General features: G+C 49.0%; 1 protein-coding gene across 4 annotated transcripts in view; it reads left to right on the forward strand.

Annotated features, from left to right (window-relative positions):
• The window catches only part of F8 (coagulation factor VIII), a 90064-nt gene that overhangs the window by 20111 nt on the left and 47241 nt on the right, over positions 1 to 22712 (forward strand). For 3 of the 4 annotated variants that reach the window (XR_004647090.1, XM_034781377.1, XM_034781378.1), the window contains exons 1-7: positions 3239 to 3437; positions 4811 to 5078; positions 7588 to 7762; positions 9015 to 9108; positions 12150 to 12361; positions 14880 to 15030; positions 15380 to 15589. Coding sequence is in view for 3 of the 4 variants with exons in the window: in XM_034781377.1 (XP_034637268.1) it covers positions 3380 to 3437; positions 4811 to 5078; positions 7588 to 7762; positions 9015 to 9108; positions 12150 to 12361; positions 14880 to 15030; positions 15380 to 15589 (1168 nt within the window). In the remaining variant the exon portion in view is untranslated. Of the gene's footprint in view, positions 1 to 620; positions 717 to 3215; positions 3438 to 4810; positions 5079 to 7587; positions 7763 to 9014; positions 9109 to 12149; positions 12362 to 14879; positions 15031 to 15379; positions 15590 to 22712 lie in introns of those variants that run through there. The other variant, XM_034781379.1, reaches the window with a different exon arrangement.

A 22712-nucleotide genomic window follows, 5' to 3' on the forward strand; every position in this document is an offset into this window, starting at 1 on the left:
CTGGAGCCCGGGAGGGGAAGTGCCCTGCTGGGGGCGCAGGGTCTGGAGGCACGGGGGCTGCCCAAAGCCGGTAGCGCTCAGGCAGCCCGGCTCTTAAACAGAGCCGAAGAGTCGGGGAGGAGCAGAGCCGCCATTTTCCCGGACACGTTCGGCTTTTTGGCAATTCCCCCCGGACGGGGGTTTGACTGCCGAAAAGCCGGACATGTCCGGGAAAAAGAGGACGTATGGTAACCCTAAACAACAGTGCACAGGTGCTGTGCTGCAGTCACTCCAAATATACCGAAGGCAGAGCTCTGAAGGAGCCCTGTCCGTCACAGAAACATGCTGGGCCCAGGACATCCAATCAAACAGGATAAATCAATCAGAATAAAAAAATAATGTTTGACCAGCAGTCTGATTGCGGCCTGGAAAGGCCTGGCAGCATAGCCTGGTGCCCCCAGTTCAGGAGAATGAACAGTCAGGGGACCGAGTCCCAGTGTGAGGGGGCTCTCACCCGAGAGCGCACTGCTGCCCACTCCAGGATTGCAAGGCTCCAGACGCTAAGGCCTCAGCTCTCGCAGCAGATCAAACACCATGAATTGCATTTGTCTAAAAATGAACTTCTTTGTCTCTCCCCCCAGGGAAGAGCTGGTACCCAGAGCCCAACAACACAGGAACTCCTCAGCCCCCGGCTCAGCTGCACGCTATCAACGGCTATATCAACGGCTCTCTGCCCGGTACTGAATGCTGTGGAGTGGGGGAAGGGAAAGGAGGATGAGGGAGAAGGGGGGTCTAGGAGCAGTGCAGGAGGGAGATTGCTTAGAGTGACACAGCAGGGTTATAGGAACACCTGAAGAGAAGGGATATTTAGACTGGAAGCCAAGAAAAAATTCCTGAGATTGAGATCTGCTAGGCTGTGGATTAGCCTCCCTAGGGATCCCTTTCTCCCACCTTTGTCTGTCTTGTTTATTTAGCCTGGGAGCAGGGCCGGCTTTAGACCAATTCAACCAATTTCCCTGAATCGGGCCCCGCACCTAAAAGGGCCCCGAGCCCAAGCCCTAGTACGGCGTACCGGCGTGGCCCAGCTTCCCCAGGGGGCAATTTAAAGGGCCTGGGGCCCCAGGCCCTTTAAATTGCCACCAGAGCCTCACTGCTGGAGCCATGGGGTAGGGCTGTGGGGCTCTGGGGGCTATTTAAAAAGTCCGGGGCTCCCACTACCTCTACCGCCACAGCCCTTTAAATAGCCGCTGGAGCCCCACCGCTTCCCCAGGGCTCCCTCGGCTATTTAAAGGGCCGGGGTGGTAGAAGCAGGGGAGCCCCGGGCCCTTTAAATAGCCCCCAGAGCCCTGGGATAGCGGGGGGCTCCAGGGGCTATTTAAAGGGCCAGGGCTCCAGCTGCCTCTGCTGCACCTCCTGCCCGCAGCCAGCCCCTGTCTCCAGCCAGCCCTGCACCCCCTGCCCGCAGCCAGCCCCTGCTGCACCCCCTGTCCTGCCCAAACCAACCCCGCCCCCCCTGCCCTGCCTGCAGCCAGCCCTGCCCACAGCCAACCCTTGCTGCACCCTCTGCCCTGTCTCCAGCCAACCCCTGCCACACACCCCTGCGGCCCTGCCCGAAGCCAGCCAGCCCCACACACGCCCCTGCCTGCAGCCAGCCCTGCACCCCCTGCCTTGCCTGCAGCCAGCCCTGCACCCCCAGCCCAGTCTCCAGCCAACCCAGGGCCGGCTCTAGCTTTTTTGCTGCCCCAAGCAGCAAAAAAAAAAGCGCCGCCTCCCGAGCCCCCCAGCCGAGCACCGCGCCCCCCCCCCCCGCCGAGTGCCGCGCAGCGCCACCGGAGCCCCCTGCGCCGCCAGAGCCGGCCCCCCGCCGACTGCCGCGCCGCCGGAGCGCCCCCCTCCCTGCGGAATGCCGCGCCACGCTCCCCCCACCGCCCCTCACCAGGTGCCGCCCCAAGCATGTGCTTGGGTGCCGGGTGCCTGGTGCCTGGAGCCGGCCCTGAGCCAACCCCTGCCGCACCCCCCTGCCTGAAGCCAGCCAGTCCTGCACTCCTCTGTCTCCAGCCCTGCCAACCCCTGCCACACACCCCTGTGACCCTGCCTGAAGCCAGCCAGCTCGCCCCACACACCCCGGTCTCCAGCCAGCCCCGCATCCCTTGCCCTGCCTGCAGCCAGACTCTACCTCCAGTCAGCCCCTGCCCTGCCTCCAGCCAGTCCCATGTCCACTGGTGCCCTGCAGTTCCCAGGGCAGTAACCCTGCACACCTGCTTCAATGAGGGGGACAGGGAGCAGCTGGGACCCACACGTTAAACCGAACTCATTAATAACCAATCAACAGCATATATGTCGCAATGTACATAACTATATAAATAATAAAATTATATAGTTATGGAAAGTAAATAATACATGGAAGAAATGAAAGGCTTTTTTTTACATGGTTTTTTTTTTTTTGTTAGTCATCCCTGCTGGGGCCCTGCCGAAAATGTTCGAATTGGGCCCTGCACTTCCTAAAGCCAGCCCTGCCTGGGAGCTCTCCAGGGCAGGGACTGTCTTCTACTAGATGTTTGCACAGAGTGTAGCACACTGGGCCCTGCTTTTAGCCTTTCTGTACTATACTAATGAATGGGTGGCAGGCTCAGCACTGGGAATCTCCAACACTAGTGTAGAGGGAGCACTGAGGAAATATAGCAGGAGACAATCCAGCACTGACCAGGGATGGAGTAGACAACACAGCAATATTTTATCTGGATTCCATCTTGAAGGGCCCTGTCACACTCCCATGATAGTCAGTGGCAAAACGCCCAGGTATCTTTACCGATGCAGAGTCAAGAATTGTACCCCAAAAGTCTGCCTGAGGAAAAAGCAGGGGGAGAAGTGAAGAGGAACAGCAAGTGTTTCTAGGTAGAGAGTCCTTTCCATCCCTAATTCCTATGGGCCAGAACTTGAAGTCCCTAATCTGGGCCTGACCCCATCTCCCATTAAAGTCAATGGCAAAACTCCCATTCACTTCAGGATCAGTCCCTCTTTTTTTGCTCAGTCCTTACTCCCTTGGCCCAGATGCTAAGAGGTGTTGAGCATCTGCAGTTCCCAACAGAAGTCAGAGATCCTGGCATGACAGGTTCCCAGAGCTTAGCACCAGTCAGGGGTTGGCCCATTGGTGTCTCCGGGTGGACTGGAGGCTATAGCTGTGTGATTCTATAAGCTGTTCTCTCATTGGTGCATTTCCCCTCTCTTCCTGGCAGATCTCCACTTGTGCCAGAAAAGACCAGTCTATTGGCATGTCATTGGGCTGGGTACCGCCCCGGAAGTGCACTCTATTTTCTTTGAGGGCCACACATTCTTGGTGAGGAGCCACCGGCATGCAACCTTAGAAATCTCACCAGCCACCTTCCTCACGGCTCAGACCATGCCCACCACCAGCGGCAGGTTCCTAATGTTTTGTCAAATCCCGGCCCACCAGCAAGGTAACATCCACCAGCCATCAGGCTCGGAGAGGTCAGGAGAGAGAGGATGGGCTGGAATCAGAGATGTGTGAGGTGACACAACTCACAGCTCCCTCATGCTCAGTTAGACTTGCCTAGACCCAATCACACCCCTTCTATTGATCTGCAAGGGGATCTAAGGTTGGTGTAATTGGCACACTGAGGAGCTGAAAGTGGGAGTGGGGCTATTTAACTTGTACCTTTTCGTAGGCGCCAACTCCCTGGGTGCTCTGGGGCTGGAGCACCGACAGGAAAAGAAAAAGTGTGCTCAGCACCCACTGGCAGCTCCACCAATCAGTTCCTCTCCCTCCTCCCCCCAGTGCTTCCTGCCCGCTGAGGATCAGCTGTTCAGCGGCATGCAGGAGGTGCTGGGGGGAGGGGAAAGAGCAGGGGCAGGAAGAGGCGGGGCGGAACAGAGTGGAGAGAGGCGGGGTGGGGGTGGGGCTTTGGGGAAGAGGTGGAGTGGGGGCTGGGCCTGGAGTGGAGGCTGGGCCTGGAGTGGAGTGGAGCAGGAGCAGGGTTGAGCACCCCCTGGGAACTCAGGAAGTCGGTGCCTCTGCACCTTCTTACCCCTGCCTACTACTTTTCTTGCTACTGTCCTCTCTTCAAGCCATTAAACTTGTGAGATTTGCCATCTTGGACTCCTTTAGGCCTGGGGGAAACTCAGAACTTCTGCTGTTGGTTACAAATTGATGAGTGGATGTGTGAGTCAGGAAATAAGCACATCTTAGAAAGTCTAACAGGCTGTAAAATTAAAGCAGTCTCCTCTCCCTTACACTGGATAAATCAGGAGTAATTCCATGAATGCCAGTGATATTATACCAGTATAATACAGGTGTAAGAGGGAGGAGAATTACAGAGGCCCACTTGGAATTATTTAGCATCATCTCTGAATTTGGTCCAGAATCTTTCCCAGATTTGTTTTTTCCTATGTTATTTCAAGAAGCAAAAAGACCACCACAAATTTCTCCAGAAGGTACAGCAATTAATTGGAAGCTAACCCAGGCCTCAATGTATAATTAATTCTGTCTTTGCAGAGGTAGTGGCTGTAATGCCTCTCCCATCTGGCTGCACTGGAGTCTGTTGGCTGTACATTTGTCTTAAGTCATCTATGGATACATACATATAAATCCCTGCCCTCCTCTACTAACCTATCTAATTCCTCTCCTAATCACTCTCCTCATCTGTCTCTCCACCTCAACCTACTTACCAAGACAGATACAATATGGCTAGATAGCTGTATGTCCATCTGATGTAGAGGCAGGTAAATGGGATACTAGTGAAACAATATCCAGAGGTATGAGTGAGTGAGACAGACAGACATTGATGTTTCTGCCTGGCCTATTTGAATCCAGCTGGCATGGAAGCATACATCAGTGTGGAAGTCTGCCTGGAAGAGCCCAAGATGAAGATGAGGCTGGCCATAGATGCACCAGATGAAGACTATTATGATGACAACTATGATCTGGACAACACAGTGATTGTATTTGATGAGAGTGACTCTTCCCCCTTGATTGGCGCACGCGCTTTTGCCAAGCAGGAGCCTGTGACCTGGACTCATTACATTGCAACTGAGGAGGTGGATTGGGACTATGCCCCAATAATGCCCACTTATCTGGACAGGTGAGAGCATGTTAGCATGGCCAGGGCCTGGGGTGAGTACAGGCTTGGCCAGCTGTTCCCTTTTCCCCCTCTGAGTTTTCTTTCTCTTCCTCAAATCACCATGAAGCCTCAACCAGACCCTTTCCATTAGCAGCTTACTTCTTCCTCCTTACATTGAGGAGTTAGGCTCAGGACAAGAAGAGAGTGGGCTAAGTTCTTCTCTCAGGTATACTGCACAACCTCAGGGGAGTGAGAGCTGAGTTTGGCCCTTATATTTAAGCCATATTCCTTGCTGCTGGCAAATGGTAGGCTGAGCCATATAAGTCACCAAAGCCATAATGTGGTTTACTTTCTGCCCATGGAACCTGATCTAAAGGGAACTGTTGTCATTAAGAATCCTATCTGAGGGTGTATTAGATTAGACAATACCATCAGCATGGCAAAAAGGACTACCCCAGAATAAAGGCTGGGTGAGCAATCTAATATAGCCCGAGGCAGCACGCGCAGTACCGGAGCATGAGGCTCTGTTTGGTCCCTTGTCAGAGGCTGGGAAAGTTGTGGAAATGACAGTCAGCTCCTGGGAGAAAGGGAATTGTTTGATCTACTGTACCAGTAGTCACTAACTTTCCACAAGCCACTTACCAGTAGCACAGGTAGAGTTCTGGAGGGAGCTGTGTGGTACTAGTCCTCTGAACAGAGGGTTCTGTAGTTGGTGCTGAAGTACCCAGCCCACTTTGCCCTCTTAACCTGTGAGAGTGCCATGGTGGGCCACTTTCTTGGATGCTACCGCTCTGCTGGTTTCAATGGAGATACACCAGGGATTCCTTTGGCCCTGTATTTTTGCAGCTTAGAGATGTGATTGCATTGTCCTGAGAGGATGGATCCATACCAGATACAAAACAAGATTAGCCCCTAATGATGCTCCACTTCCTTCTGGGTAGCAGTAATCTGAGAATTCTATCATAGCAGTGTCTTACTCAGCACTGCCTGGTAGTGACAGTTGTCACCAGTCATCCCACTCGCTCTACTCACGCAGGCTTGCTTGGTATTAAGCAGGGTCACAGGGTTCTGCTTTCCCATGTAGAGTCTCAGCCCAGCCCCCAAAGGACAAGTATCAACCTCTCAAAACTCACTGTCCCAGTTAGCACTGACTGGGCCTCTTGTCTGCAGGGAAGCCGAGGGCTGAATGCGCTAATAGAGGGGGTCCTTCCAGATCAGGGTAGTAAGAGGACGCTGCCTTGGCCAAACAAAGGAGTTTACTCAGCCATGTGATTTCGGCACCTCTGGCAGTGACCTCAGCACATGCGGGCAAGTGCCAGGCTCACTGCTCTGCTACAGCAACCAGTTGCTGCCAGGTCAGGACACCGATAACTAACCTCTTGTTATTAAATTGTGTAGTCAATAGTGTGACCACACTTGGGTCTGTTATGAAAGAGACTCAGGAGCCCGATAACCAATATCAGCCAGGTTTATTGCTAAAAGCCAATACCGGAAAAATGGTTCAATACAATACCAGTTTCTGGGATGCCGTATTGTTGTTAAATTCACCTTACAAAGAAGGTATGCTCCCAGAGCTACACATTTCAGCTGGTAGTATTTATAGGATGATTTTAGAGGTTACAAACCCCTTCACACTTCACTAAAACCCAAACATCAATTTTTCCCCATTCCCCATTTTTCTGTACCTTCTTTACTAGCACTTCAGATACTTATCCGAGAAAGTATCTGTACTAGGGCAGAACATTAATGGATTTTGCCTTTGACAAGTTCCCTGTTTTCTAACTCCAAAGCTGACTTCAGCTTTGCAAACTGTTCTGGGATACTTAGCGTAAGTATAGAAAGACATAGGCCAATTTAGGCCATATAACTGCTAGAAATATATATATACACACACAACATAATGTTATATTGATATTATGTGCTTAATGCATATTAATACATGTGGTGTGAATAATGCATATTGATAATGCGAGATCGTTCTTAACGAGCAGCTTTACAGCCTTTTATCTTTTTATCTATGCGGTTCATTACTTCTTCTCTAAACTCCAAATAATGGGAACTGCTAGTACCATTTTATACTTTGGGTATACTATGATCTGGTTTTGATATTTTTCTTTTTTACAGGGACAATTGGATTTTTTGCCTGCTTCTGGTTTATTAGTAAGATTTTCAGTTAGTAAGATTAGCCCAGTGTATAGTGGTCAACAGTGTCCTACAACTGCATCTGGCGCAGGCTTCCTCCCTTATAGAATTGATAGCCTGCATTTGAATCCAATCTTAGGGTTGTGGAAAAGTTGTATTTTGTTGCATTGTTTTTCAGGGCAGGGACTTCCTTTTCATTCTGTTTCTGTACGGTGCCTAGCACAATGTGGCCCTGATCCATGATTGGGGCCTGTGCGCACTACCACAATAACAAATTTATTATTATACAATTATTATTAATAATGATGATGGTGATAATAGTAAAAAAACAGCTCCTGTGCCCTCCGCCTGGGCTCACTCATTTTTCCTTTCCCTCTCTCCCCTGTAGAAGGTACACAAGTCAGTTTCTGGAAGCTGGTCCTCAGCGAATTGGTTCAAAGTATAAGAAGGTGATGTTTGTGGAATATGAGGATGGGACCTTTAAAAAGCGCAAGGTATCAGATCAACGTGACACAGGAATTCTGGGACCTGTCCTTAAAGGAGAAGTTGGGGATCAATTTATGGTAAGAGAAAGAGAGAGACCTCTTTCTGGCAAGAGGGATGGGAAAGGTAAACTCTGAAGATTCATTACTGTTCTTCTTCCTGGTTCCCTATTCATCCCTATGGTCTGACACAAATTCTTTACTGAGTCCCTTGTAGTAGCTAGTGTCCACCACTTCTTTCAGTTGCTATTGAAATCTAGAGGTAAAAGCCTCATTGACTTCAGTGGAAATTCACGTGGGATGGATTTGGCCCAACGCTCTTGACTTGTCTTTAATGCAATCAGCTGTGCTTAGTAATCATACTAACCCATACATGGTACAGTACGTGCCTTCCAACACATTCTTCTGAGACATATCTGTCCACTTCCTTCCTTGAGTCTTCTCCAACTATATGTTGATTGCACGGGTAATTTAGGATGTACAGTACCTGGGGGAGGCTGCTTTATACGCACAGCCTATGTCACTGTACTCTTATTAACTGGCTGCTTGACTTGTTTATCATTACCAAGAGGCAGAGTGGGCTTCTGGTGAGAACAGGTTATGATTCAGCGGATTCTAGTTCTAGTCTCTTTGATTTGCTGTGTAGCTGATGGCAAGGAACTGAGGCCAAAGACTTCAAACTGGGATGGCACTTATCTCCATATTTATTTGATTGGGCAGATGTTCAGAAACGCCACACACCCACGATTGCATTTGAGGCAGATGGCAGTTGTGGGTGCTCAGCACCTCTGTGAATCAGGCCACTTACTCAAGTCTCTTATGGATTCAGTGTCCAATTATGGGCACCCATGTTTTAAAAAATCAGTCTCAGACACTCTGGGCCTCACTTTTCCCATCTGTAAAATGGGTCTCAATATTATTTCCCTACCCTCTAATAATTCTGCCATTTGCATGTTCTCCATGGACTGACTGAAACTGGGACCTCAAAGAAAGTCAGGGTCATAGAGTTTAAGACCAGAAGAAACCCACTGGATCATCTAGTTTGACCTTCAGCCATCACAGGCCACCAGCACCCCCACACTAAACCCGACAACTGAAATGAGACCAAAGTATCACAGCCCACAGGAGACTTGACTGTTATGTGCCACAGACAGAGAACAGGAGGGACTGAGGTGCACCTCTGCCTGAGGCCCCCTGCAATAGCAAGGCAAAGTGTGCCTAAGACCAATCCAGACAACATGGAGACACTGCTGAAGATGAATGACGTAAGGAAAGCTTTGAAGACACCGGTCTATAGAGGGCTAAGTGTTATTGTTGTTTGTTGTCATTTCAGATTGTGTTCAAGAATCTAGCAAGTCGGCCTTACAACATCTACCCTCATGGGCTCACCAGCATAAGTTCCTATCACCCAGTGAAGTCTTCTGAAGGTGAGATTGGCTGAGGAAGGTCACTGGAATTTAGCAGAGCTGTTGGCAAAGATCACATACCTCAGAACAGGAGAGTTTGGTGAAGCCTGCAGTAAATGGGTTGTTTTACCTATTCAAAGTACTTGGGTACTGAGGTCCCCTGAGACTGTATTAACTCTTGATAAGAGACCCCTCTGCACTGTGGAACCTTCTCTTTGAGGGAGGTTTTGGGGAAGGGGCTGACAGGAGAGGTCCTGTTGATCAGGGAACTGAGAGTCAGCCACAGGGGTCCAGGAGGCAGTGTGGAGGCCTCCCTCATGCAGATAGCTCTGGCCTCTCTAGGGCCCCCAAGATCTGAGAAGATCTGCATGTTCTGGAGTCCAGATCTCCTGCTGCTTCCACAGAGAGGCCAACCCCGCCTCACAATGGCAGAATTCAGAGGAAGTTGCAGAAAGGGAACCTCTTGGGGTTTCCTTGCCCCTGCAGAAGTTCTGCAGTGAGGGGCACTCTATGGTCGCATGTTCCCTCATGATGCTTCCAGACAACAAGAACCGATTCCTCTGCTGCTCTTCATCAGTAATGGAGGAATCACCAAGCCTCAGACATTCTTGTCTTTACACAGGATTTCTTTAGCATATCAGATCATCCAAGTCAGTATCCTCCTTTGGCTGTGGCCAGCAATGCTTTGTAGGAAGGAAATACCCACTGCCATAATGCACCTTCCAGTGAGCGATGCCGTACATGTGCACTGGGGAAATTCCTTCCCATCCCATGCACAGTGATCAGCATATGCCTTGTATATTTCACTTTCTCCTCATTCCCTGGACATTTCACACTGACCAGCCCTTCCAAAAACCTTCCTGGAACCACACAACTATAAAATGTGTTTTAAATGATAGCTTAAAGCAAAGTCAACTAAATAAACTTGCATGGTTCTAAAAGTGTTTTGAATGATCAATTGGCATTTATCACAAAATTCCTTAACATAAAACACTGCTTTATTAGCAGTGATGTCATATGGTAGTGACATGGCTGTCAGCTGCAGTGGTTTGAGCCATTGCTGTAGGATAATGCAATATTTTTATTATATAATCAATACCTAGCTCTTTTCAGCAGTAGATCTCAAAGCATTTCACAGTTTTTAATATATTTAGCCACATACAGCTGTGTGAGGCAGGGCCCTGCTATTATCCCCATTGTACTCATGGGAAACTGAGGCACTGAGCAACTTGCCCCAGGTCACACAGGAAATCTGTGGCAAAATTGAACCCAGGTCTTCCAAGCCCTCGGCTAGTGCCCTAGCTGCTGGACCACCTGATTGGGGACAATGATAATCACTAATCCTCTTTCTGCCATTTTACTTAATACAACCACCCAGTTATGCCACCTTCCCAGTGACCAGTACCGAAATCAACAGGACTGCTTCGCAGTCAGGTGCTGCTCAGTGGACTGGAATCTTACCTCATTTATACCAGTGTAAATCAGGAGTAATTTAATGGAAGTCAGCAGAGTAACACTGTTATAAAACTAGTGTGAGGGTGGCAGAATCGGGCCCTTTGTGGCATTAGTGAAATACTCCCTGGGCAAGAATCCTCCATTTTGATGCTGCCAGGATGGATGAGCTGGGCACATAAGCGCTTTCCTGCTCTGCTTTAGTTTGGGGTTTCCCTCTGGTTCAACTTATCCTCCTGGTACTGTTTCTTGTTTTCCTGTGTGCAGTTGCTAGGTTACCATCTGGCCTTCCAACCACTGCTGGGCTGCCACCTGGTGGGAATCTTTGGGAGACACTGTTACTTAGGAGCCATCCTGATTCCTGGGTGGGCATCATGCAGCTTCTGTCTCCCTCGTCTTTCTTAAGGATTAAAACTATCTAGGACAACAATCACAGTGCATGAACAAGCTCCTCTGCTGCTGCTCCTAGCAGGCATGGGAACCTCCAAAAAAAGGAGAGGAACCAGTGGTTTCAGGTTTCATAAAACTAGCTCAGATTTGCAACCCCCTCTTTTTTTGCCCCCCTATGATTTAATTTAAGCTAGTGCTTTCCTCCAGGACAGCTAGGTTCTGTTCCTGGCTCAGCCACTGACTCACTACATGACTGTGGGCAAGTCACCTCCATGCTTGGTGACTCCATTTCCCCAGCTATAAATTGGGCAGAACACTCACCCATCTTTGTGGGATCTCTGCCTAACAATTATTGTACCATAATTTAAGGGTGATCGATTAAATCCAAATTTTTCTAGCAACTTGGGCTTGGCATTAGGGATGGATGAGCCCCCTTCAGAAGCATATTGGGCATAAGCAATTGCCTTGAGCAGGTATCATCACTGTATTTATTTGATGTTAGCGTTTTCTGTCGTCTAACCAACCTTCTTTTCTCAGTTATTCTGTATTTGTCTGCCATTCTGCCCTTCCCTGCATCACTCTTCAACCTATCTATTCCCTTGCCATTTCACCTATAATCCCCACTCAGCATGACACAACCCAGATAAATTTGAGTTCAAATCAAACTCAGCCCATGATATGCATAAGTGGTTTCAAAATTAGGCACAAACCTTCCCTTCCCTCCCTGGCTCTGTTTGGCTCAGGCAAGTACTAGCACCTCCAGAGAAGTCTTCAAACCTTCCCTTCATACTGTACTGGCCGCTTGGGTTTGCAAATGTGGTCCTGATTCAGGAAAGCACCTAAGTGTGTGCTGAACTTTAAGCACATGTTTAAGGCCCAGTGCCCTTCCTGCAGAGGATTGCTTTGTTGGCTCATGGCCTTGGGCTGGAAGTGTTGTGGGATCAGGCTTTCTCATGAGATTTCAGGAGCTCTGATTGGGGTTGGGCCAGCAGTCCCCACAAGAGAAGCCTCAATCCTGGAATCTAAACACTGTTGTGTTGCTTCTGAATCTGGATGCTTGTTCTGGACCTTCGGCTGCTTCTACAGGATGCTTGTATGATCTTGATTCCTACTTGTCCCATTCAATCCCTTCCTTCCTCTAGCCCATTTTATAAGTAGGATTACCCCCTCCACCGAATGCCCAAACCTAATGAATTGCTCTTGGGGTTGTCTGTTACCAGATAAAGATGTGAAGGATATACCTATTGAGCCTGGCCAGTCATTCAAGTACAGCTGGAAAGTGACGACTGAGGATGGGCCGGCTGGCTCAGATCCTCGCTGCCTGACTCATTTCTACTACAGCTCCATCAACCCAGTCCGAGACACGGCCTCGGGGCTAATCGGCCCCCTCTTGATCTGCTCTAAAGAATCAATGGATCAGAGAGGGAATCAGGTGAGCTCTTCCCTTTCAGCGTAACCACCTGCCATGGCGGAGGTGGGAGGTGTGGCCAAAGTGTGCTGGAGTCCCATTCCTTTCCTGTTGGAGCTGCAGGACAAAGCCATTGCGGTGCAACATAGTGACACTACACCGCAGCTTCCCAACATTTGAATTTTCCCATTGTGATAATGCATCATTGCTTGCTAATTTTTCATCCTTAGGGACAGATCCCAAAGCCCTTATGTAGGCAAATCTCCCACTAGCTCACGTGAGAGGTTTGCTTGGCTAAAGGGCTGCAGAATTTAGTCTTTACTTTCCATGACACCAATATTAATCAGAACTGACAAAACCTGTGTCTGTTGCCTTGATTTCAGTGCAGACATATGGTTACCTGCTCTGGACAGCTTGTTCTGCTGTCAAGTGCCTGGTCATATATCCATATGATGGGTAACTTACATTACTAAGTATCTGAGATCAGAGCTGATGTTACAGAAACACAGCAGTTGGGTTATATGAAATGATTCACATTGTAACTCACACCTATGCTCTCCTGCCCCTGAAAGATCTCAATGATTCTGGAATAATAATAATCCCTAGCTTTTTTCATCCGTAGATCTCAAAGCACAAGGAGTCAGGATCATTATCCCCATTGCACAGATGAGAAAACTGAGGCATAGGGAGGGGAAGTGACTTGCCCAAGGTCATCCAGTAGGCCAGTGGCAAAGCTGGGAATAGAACCCAGATCTCCTAAATTGCAGTCTAGTGCTCTATTCACTAGGCTGCACTGCCTGAGAGGAAACAGCCTCATAAGTGCATAGGTCACTAACATATCCATGGCACCAGGTGCATAGTAGTGTAGCAGCAACATTAAGAGCGAGGGAGTGTGTCATAAGGCATGGCCACCCCATAGCACTCCTTTTTGCCCAACCATAGCACTGCCAGCACTCCCTGCCTCAGTTTCCTTCCCTGAAGTAGATCTCCTCAGCTCTCCAACACAGGTCAATGCTGGAGATGTGGCTTAACCCTCCAGCAGCGTTACAATGAACATGACCCCTTCCAGGGTAACAACAATCCAGCTAAAAGTCCCAACAAACAAAAAGGTTCTTCTGCCCTCCATGGGTGTCTTTTTAGCCCACCATTTGCGTCCTGGTCCCAGCCCCTTTCTGGGTTACCTTGGTGTCTTCCCTGCTCCAACACAGGGCACTCAGCCCCAAGCTGGTGCCCATGGAGAACCCGGCTTTCTGCAAACCCTGGCTCATGGCTGCACATCCCAGACTGAGCTCTTTCAACTCTTTGATGAGGCAAATCCCTTATCGCACAGGTGGGGCTGATCCCATCTCCCCAGAGTATCACGCACCCTGTTCATGAGACAGAGTATTTGTTTTTGTTCTAGTCCTGTCTCTGTGGCCCTGAGCAAGGGCCCAATCCTACAGAGTGCTGATCCCTTCAATGTCCTCTTAAGACACTGGGAGTTAAAATTAATGAGCTCTGACAACAAAATCTATTGACATTTTCTTAAATCCCCAATACGTATGGTCAGTGACTGGGCTTTTGGCTACTGCCAGGGTTGTGTTAATGTCAGTGAAGGTAGAATTTGGCCCCAAAGGTTCAGACGTTTGCTTTGGATGAGCATCTAGCACGTGTCTGCTCCTCCAGAGCGCACTCCTGGGCAAGGAGACTTGCAAGAGCAAGCTTTCATGGCACATTTCCAGTGCTTCTCTTTGGGTTGAGGCATGAGTTGTGCTTTCTGCAAAGAGCTTTTCCCAACCCTGGTTGTAACATGAACACAGAGCAGCTTCGTGCTCAGACGTGCTCAGCCTGGCTGCTGCAGCTCACTCTGGAATCTACCATCTCTGAACTCACCTAATATAGCTGCTGCCTACATACCGTGAGGCTCTAGGTTGGAGTTTAGCAGCAGCCATATGCTGGATACATGCACACACAGGATGTGCAGCCACAGGACTCCACTAGCTGGCTGAGAGCGTTGTCGTGCCCACTGGCTGAAGCGGTGGGCAGGCCAGAGCAGGAATCAAATGTGCGCACAGTGGTGGGGTAGCAGCAGGTCAGTCTGCATCAGAGGCAGCCAGGACAATGGTCAGAGCTCTCTGGAGGTCAATAGGCAAAAGATCCAAGCCCAGGGGCTGGGTCAGTGGGTTGGGGAGGCGAGGTCAGGCGACGCAACAAGGCTGGGTTGGGAGAGGCAGCAACCAGCAGACAATAGTCTGTTGCTCAGACAGCTTCCTCTTCCTGTTGGGGCCTTTCTATAGTCCAGGTACCCAGGGAGAGTGCTCCTGTCCATCCAATCAGGGGCCCATAGGCCTTTAGCAATCAGGCTGTTGTTCAGGGCAGGGATTAAATGCATTGCTGGGCACAGCAGCTAAGGCTGCCACCTGGTGGGCCTGGGTGCAGTACCAACATCCTGCCCAGTCTTGGGTGATAGTTGGCAGGCACACTGTGACCTCTGAGTGTCAGTTTACATCCAGGCCAGAGCCATCCCAGATTATGAATAACCCCCTTCCTCTGTGATTCCCAGATGATGTCGGATGAGACTAGGTTTGTGTTGTTTTCGGTCTTTGATGAAAACCACAGCTGGTACCTGCCAGAAAATATACAGAGGTTCTGCACAGATGCAGCTACTGTGAACCCCCAGGATCCTGAATTCTATGCCTCAAATGTTATCCACAGTGAGTATCCCAGGGTGTGAGCTGTAAGTAGAGGACTGAAGAAAAAACCAGGATTATTCATACATAAGGACCTATCTTATTGGCTCAGCACAATTATGGTAGATCAGTGTTAGCTGATATTAGCTAGCAATGAATGACCTGATCTTGGGTTCTTTCTTGAGTGTAAGCTGGCCATGACTGTCCTGATCTGGGCTCCTTCTGGAGGGGGAATGTGATCAACAGCTGCTTGTTGCCAGGGAATGAACTGAAGTCTTAACTGTATTGTCACACCCAGCTAAAATATAAAAGGTTAGCCGCCATGTGAGACCAAAGCACTGATAAAACTTCTCACACTTTATGCCTCTTCCAGGTATTAATGGCTACATCTTTGACAACCTGCACCTGAAACTTTGCCTGCATCAAGTGGTGTACTGGTATGTCTTAAGTGTTGGTGCCCAGACAGACTTCCTGTCTGTTTTCTTCTCTGGAAACACCTTCAAACACAACATGGTCTTTAAGGACATGCTCACCCTCTTTCCACTTTCTGGAGAAACCGTCTTCATGAGCATGGAAAAGCCAGGTTAATAACTTTAGTTGTTTTATAAATTACTGTGCCCAGCTGCTGTGCAGTATATGTTAACAGAGACAGGTCAGCATGTTCCATCAGGAGCATTTTACATGCATGAACTGTAGGGATCAGCTAGAAAAATAACCAGCTTTATTAAGAGAAAGAGAGAGATTAATCAGAACTCAACTGAAACTGCATGAGCACGTAAATGGTAATTCCAGGTGCATCTGGTTCCGCCCTACTCCCTCCCCCACAACAGAGCTCCTCAGCTAGCTATCAAGTTACATCATCAGAACAGGTTTCAGAGTAGCAGCCATGTTAGTTTGTATCCGCAAAAAGAACAGGAGTACTTGTGGGACCTTAGAGACTAACCAATTTATTAGAGCATAAGCTTTCGTGGGCTACAGCCCACTTCATCAGATGCATAGAATGGAACATATAGTAAGAAGATTTTATATATATATATATATATATATATATATATATATATATATATATATATATACACACACATACAGAGAACATGAAAAGGAGGAAGTTGCCATACCAACTCTAAGAGGCTAATTAATTAAGATGAGCTATTATTAGCAGGAGAAAAAAACCTCTTCTTGCTATATGTTCCATTCTATGTATCTGATGAAGTGGGCTGTAGCCTATGAAAGCTTATGCTCAAATAAATGTGTTAGTCTCTAAGGTGCCACAAGTACTCCTATCATCAGAACAAACTCCTACAGTGTGGCTACCTTACAGAAGTTTACCATGTTTGAACACAGTTGTGAAGAATCAGCCTTGCTGGCCTGATGCTGACCATGACCTGGTGCCCAGTGTATAGATGAAGAAAAATCATATTCGGTATTGTGTGTGCTACCCACAGTCAAACCCTGCAGATTATAGCTTCAGAGAAGCACCTAATTTCCAGTCTCTGAAATCTTTCTTGGGTGTTACGTGTTCCAGAGAGACAAAAGAGCAGAGCTGAGAAATACAACAGACACAGTCACATTTTGTGCCTGTTTTGGCCACTAACGAATGATGTGAAGAATGCTGAGAGATGTAATGTTATTGTGAAGTTACCCCTATAAAAACTCTAAATTAAAAAAATTGTTAAACTTTTAAACTTTTTTTTTTTTTGAGCAAGGAACTTTGAGAGTAATTCCCAGAGTACTTTATTCAGGTGCCAGGGGCAGAAGCTGATTGGTCATTCCCAAAAGACTTTAGAAAAGCCACAACCACTCTTTTGGCCACTCGGATTCCCCCCTTATGGAATGCAACAAGCACCCTTCCTTAACTTGCCATCACTACTCCTTGAGTTGCAAAACTATACTGTTCCACTCCTACAGAATCCCATGTGGGATGGGTGATGGGACGCAGAGCCTTCTGCCTCCAGGGGACTGGTTTGACAAGGTAAATGCTGTTACCATCTAATGGTGATCTCATGTCTTATGTGAAGTGCCCAGACGGCTTGAGTCCCATTCTTAGTGGCAATAAAAAGCTACCATTAGCACTGGCCTCCTTGTTGGCCATCTGAACAACACAGAGGCAAATGACTCAGGCCTTGATCCACGAGGGAGGAGCTCTGTCTGTGTACAGCGTCATTGACTTCCCTGAGACTATGCAAGGGTGTAAGAATCTGCCTGCATGGATCTGGCAAGATCCGGGCCTAAATGAGCCGGAAAGAATGAACACACCTTTCCCTTCTAGGGGCGCCTCCCCGGGATACATTGACAAGGACAGTGTGCAGGAAGCATATGCTGTCTCTGTATATGCTGTATCTTGTCTATAATAAATACAGGCCTTCAATCCCCAGGGCTGTCAATCTGGCACCTTTCACCCCCATCAAACGTACTTAAAACTGTATTAAAAATGGTTTAAAAAATACATCTGGACTGAGTCATGGTAGACAAGGTTCCACCACCTGGGAGTGCTGTTTCTATTCAATAATTTGTTGTTTGTTTCTTGTCAAAGTGATCTGCAAATTATTCTTTTAAAAATTAGGTTTGTTCCTTTATTTTTGTTTCTTATCATTTATAGAGAAGGCCTTGAATTTTTTAAGTCAGCTGTGGTTTTTGCTTGGTTTTGCAAGGCCAGCATCATTAACTGTTTCACTTCTGATAGTTTTAGCAGAATTTCAGCTTTTCTGTAGTTGTGGGCAGAGCCTGGGTAGATTACCACCACATTTTTACCAGTACGAGTCATGCCATTGCATGACACTGCAGTAAGATCAGCACAGCACAGCACATGTATGCAGATTTAAATTTTAAATAGCACCCAACATTCTTGCAGCCTTTTAAAAACTCAGAACAAATCTTACTGACAATATGTATGGCTGGAGAACAGAGAGAACTATATTTTAGTGCCTAGTTGAGATTATTTCAAGTGTTTTTGTTCTGTTATAATGCATGCAAATTCTTCCATATACGCTCTGTCAAGTTTGTTCCAGCCTCCCAACCCAGTTTCCAAACGATAGTGAATCCCAACATGCTGGGCCTATGGCTTTCTGCTGGTGTCAGGAAAATCACTCTTAGGCCTGGTCTACACTACGGGTTTAGGTCGACTTTAGCAGCGTTAAATCGAATTAAGCCTAGACACGTTCACACGACAAAGCCCTTTCTTTCGACTTAAAGGGCCCTTTAAACCGGTTTCCTTACACCACCTTCGACGAGGGGATTAGCGATAAAATCGGCCTTTGCGGGTCGGAACTGGGGTAGTGTGGACGGAATTCGACATTATTTGCCTCCGGGAGCTATCCCACAGTGCTTCATTGTGACCGCTCTGGACAGCGCTCTCAACTCAGATGCACTGACCAGGTAGACAGGAAAAGACCCGCGAATGTTTGAATTTCATTTCCTGTTTGCCCAGCGTGGAGAGCACAGGTAACCATGCAGAGCTCATCAGCACAGGTAACCGTGATGGAGTCCCAGGATCACAAAAGAGCTCCAGCATGGACCGAACGGGAGGTACGGGACCTGCTCGCCATATGGGGAGATGAATCAGTGCTAGCTGAACTCCGTAGCAGTAAAAGAAATGGCAAAATATTAGAAAAGGTCTCCAAGGCCATGAAGGATCGAGGCCATAACAGGGACACACAGCAGTGCCGCATGAAAATTAAGGAGCTACGGCAAGCCTACCACAAAGCCAGAGAAGCAAACGGAAGGTCCGGGGCAGAGCCGCAAACTTGCCGCTTCTACGCGGAGCTGCATGCCATTCTAGGGGATGCAGCCACCACTACCCCAACCGTGTGCTATGACTCCGTCAATGGAGAAACACACAGGGAAGAGGGTTCGGGGAACGAGGAAGATGAGGATGGAGGTAATGTAGGTAGCTCACAGCAGCAAGGAAGTGGAGAAACCGGTTTCCCCAACAGCCAGGATATGTTTGTCACCCTGGACCTGGAACGAGTAACCCCCGAACTCACCCAAGACCCTGAGGGCACACAGGGGACCTCTGGTGAGTGTATCTTTGTAAATATTACACATGGTTTAAAAGCAAGCATGTTTAATGATTAATGATTAATTTGCCCTGGCAATCGCGGCCAGTACATCTACTGGAAAAGTCTGTTAACGTGTATGGGGATGGAGTGGAAATCCTCCAGGGACATCTCCAGAAAGCTCTCCTTGATGTACTCCCAAAGCCTTTGCAAAAGGTTTCTGGGGAGGGCTGCCTTATCCCGTCCGCCATGGTAGGACACTTTACCACGCCAGGCCAGTAGCACGTAGTCTGGAATCATTGCATAACAAAGCATGGCAGCGTATGGACCCGGTGTTTGCTGGCATGCAAACAACATCCATTCCTTATCTCTCTGTTATCCTCAGGAGAGTGATATCATTCACGGTCACCTGGTTGAAATGGGGTGATTTTATTAAGGGGACATTCAGAGGTGCCCGTTCCTGCTCTTCTGAACAGAAATGTTCCCCGCTGTTAGCCACGCGGTGGGGGGAGGGTGAAGTGATCATCCCAGAGAATTGGGTGTGTGTGTGGGGAGGGGGTTTAGTTGGGTTTGTGCTGCATGTTAACCCGGAAACCGCAGCCCCTCCTTTTACATTGAAAACCCATTTTAAATGGCCAACCCAATTCATCCTTGATATGGGAAATGAGGGCGCTGCTGTTTGAAACCATTCCCACATGTTACCATGGCTGCCTGCAAGCCGAAATCTGTTGCCTGGCACTGCGTGAGTGATCTCTCATGCCAAACTGGCAGGCCCTCACTATAAGAGGAAAAATGCAACCTTGTCATGAAAGAGTGTACCCATTGTTCTCTAAAATGTGTCTTTTAACCACCTCTCCCTTCTCCTCCACCAGCTGCAAATGTTTCTCCTTCACAGAGGCTAGTGAACATTAGAAAGAGAAAACGGAGGACGTGGGACGATATGTTCACGGAGCTCCAGATGTCCTCCCACGCTGATAGAGCACAGCAGAATGCGTGGAGGCAGTCAATGTCAGACATGAGAAAAGCACAATATGAACGAGAGGAGAGGTGGCGGGCTGAATCGCGGGATGAAAAGAGCAAGTGGCGGGCTGAAGATGATAGGTGGCGTCAGCTTGAAGACAGAAGGCAAGAGTCAATGCTCCGTCTGCTGGAGCATCAAACTGATCTGCTCCTGCGTATGGTTGAGCTGCAGGAAAGGCAGCAGGAGCAGAGACCGCCGCTACAGCCCCTGTGTAACCAACAGCCCTCCTCCCCAAGTTCCATAGCCTCCTCACCCAGATGCCCAAGAACACGGTGGGGGGGCCTCCGGCCACCCAGTCACTCCACCCCAGATGATTGCCCAAGCATCAGAAGGCTGGCCTTCAATAAGAGTTAAAGTTTTAAAATGCAGTGTGTCCTTTTCCATCCCTCCTCCCCCACCCATCCCAGGCTACCTTGGCAATTATCCCCCTACTTGTGTGAGGAATTAATAAAGAATGCATGAATGTGAAATAACAATGACTTTATTGCCTCTGCAAGCGGTGCTCGAAGTGGGGAGGGGAGGGTGGGGTGGTTGGTTTACAGGGAAGTAGAGTGAACCGGGTGGGGGGGGGTTGGAGGGTTCATCAAGGAGAAACAAACAGAAGTTTCACACCGTAGCCTGGCCAGTCACAAAACTCGTTTTCAAAGCTTCTCTGATGCGCACCGCGCCCTGCTGTGCTCCTCTAACCGCCCTGGTGTCTGGCTGTGCGTAATCAGCAGCCAGGCGAGTTGCTTCAACCTCCCACCCCGCCATAAATGTCTCCCCCTTACTCTCACAGATATTGTGGCGCGCACAGCAAGCAGCAATAACAACGGGGATATTCTTTTCGCTGAGGTCTGAGCGAATCAGTAAGCTGCGCCAGCGCGCTTTTAAACGTCCAAATGCACATTCCACCACCATTCGGCACTTGCTCAGCCTGTAGTTGAACAGGTCCTGACTACTGTCCAGGCTGCCTGTGTACGGCTTCATGAGCCATGGCATTAAGGGGTAGGCTGGGTCCCCAAGGATCACGATAGGCATTTCAACATCCTCAACGGTTACTTTCTGGTCTGGGAAGAAAGTCCCTTCCTCCAGCTTTCGAAACAGACCAGAGTGCCTGAAGATGCGAGCATCATGTACCTTTCCTGGCCATCCCACGTTGATGTTGGTGAAACGTCCCTTGTGATCCACCAGGGCTTGCAGCAGCATTGAAAAGTACCCCTTGCGGTTTATGTACTCGGTGGCTTGGTGCTCCGGTGCCAAGATAGGGATATGGGTTCCGTCTTTGGCCCCACCACAGTTTGGGAATCCCATTTCAGCAAAACCATCCACTTTTGCCTGCACGTTGCCCAGAGTCACTACCCTTGATATCACCAGGTCTTTCATTGCCCTGGCAACTTGGATCACAGCAGCCCCCACCATAGATTTGCCCACTCCAAATTGATTCCCGACTGACCGGTAGTTGTCTGGCATTGCAAGCTTCCACAGGGCTATCGCCACTCGCTTCTCAACTGTGAGGGCTGCTCTCATCCTGGTATTCTCGTGCTTCAGGGCAGGGGAAAGCAAGTCACAAAGTTCCATGAAAGTGCCCTTACGCATGCGAAAGTTTCGCAGCCACTGGAAATCGTCCCACACCTGCAGCACGATGCGGTCCCACCAGTCTGTGCTTGTTTCCCGTGCCCAGAATCGGCGTTCCACGGCATGAACCTGCCCCAGTAACACCATGATTTCCACATTGCTGGGGCCTGTGCCTTGTGAGAGGTCTATGTCCATGTCAATTTCCTCATCACTCTCTTCGCCGCGCTGCAATCGCCTCCTCGGCTGGTCCGGGTTTCGCCTTGGCATGTCCTGGCTCTGCATATACTCCAGGACAATGCGCGTGGTGTTCATAGTGCTCATAATTGCCGCGGTGATCTGAGCGGGCTCCATGTTCCCAGTGCTAGCTATGGCGCCTGGTCTGAAAAAAGGTGCAAAACTAGTATTTGACGGACCAGGGGAAGGAGGGAGGGAGGGCGGGCTGAGTGACAACATGACGTACAGGTACAGGGAAATAAAATCAAGAAAGGTGGCTGTGTATCAGGGAGAAACACAAACAACTGTCACACAGAATGGTCCCCCCAAAGATTAAACTGAAAACCCTGGGTTTAGTAGGCCACTGATTTGACGGAGGGAGGGGGAAGCAAATGAATACAGAACAAATCTATTTTTTACATCTTAAGACGACGGTGCAGCATGACTGATAGCCCTCGGCATCTTCTGGGTGCTTGGTAGCAAATACTGGACGCTTGGCAGTTAGTGTACTAAGACTGATAGCCACATTTTTCCTGTATGATGATAATGGCCTTCAGGCCTATTGCACGATCTGCTGCTCAGGGAAGACTCTGCTAATGTGCGATGATCCAACTTGTAATAGGATGGTTACCAGTCGTAATACACCATCTACTGCCAAAAGGCAAAAGGCAAGGGGTTGGTGCAATGCAGCCCTACGGCTGCCAGCCCCACAGCTGCCAGCACCCAGATCGCCGATGAAGGCTACCAGTCATGCTGCACCGTCTACCGCCAAAAGGCAGTTAGCTGCTGCTGCTGTGTAGCAATGCAGTCCCACGTCTGCCGGCACCCAGAGGACATATGGTGACGGTGAGCTCAGCTGAGCGGGCTCCATGCTTGGCGTGGTATGTTGTCTGCACAGGTAACCCAGGTAAAAAGGCGCG

The sequence above is a fragment of the Trachemys scripta genome, chromosome 9, assembly GCF_013100865.1.
Source record: "Trachemys scripta elegans isolate TJP31775 chromosome 9, CAS_Tse_1.0, whole genome shotgun sequence".
NCBI classification, from domain to species: Eukaryota; Metazoa; Chordata; order Testudines; family Emydidae; genus Trachemys; species Trachemys scripta.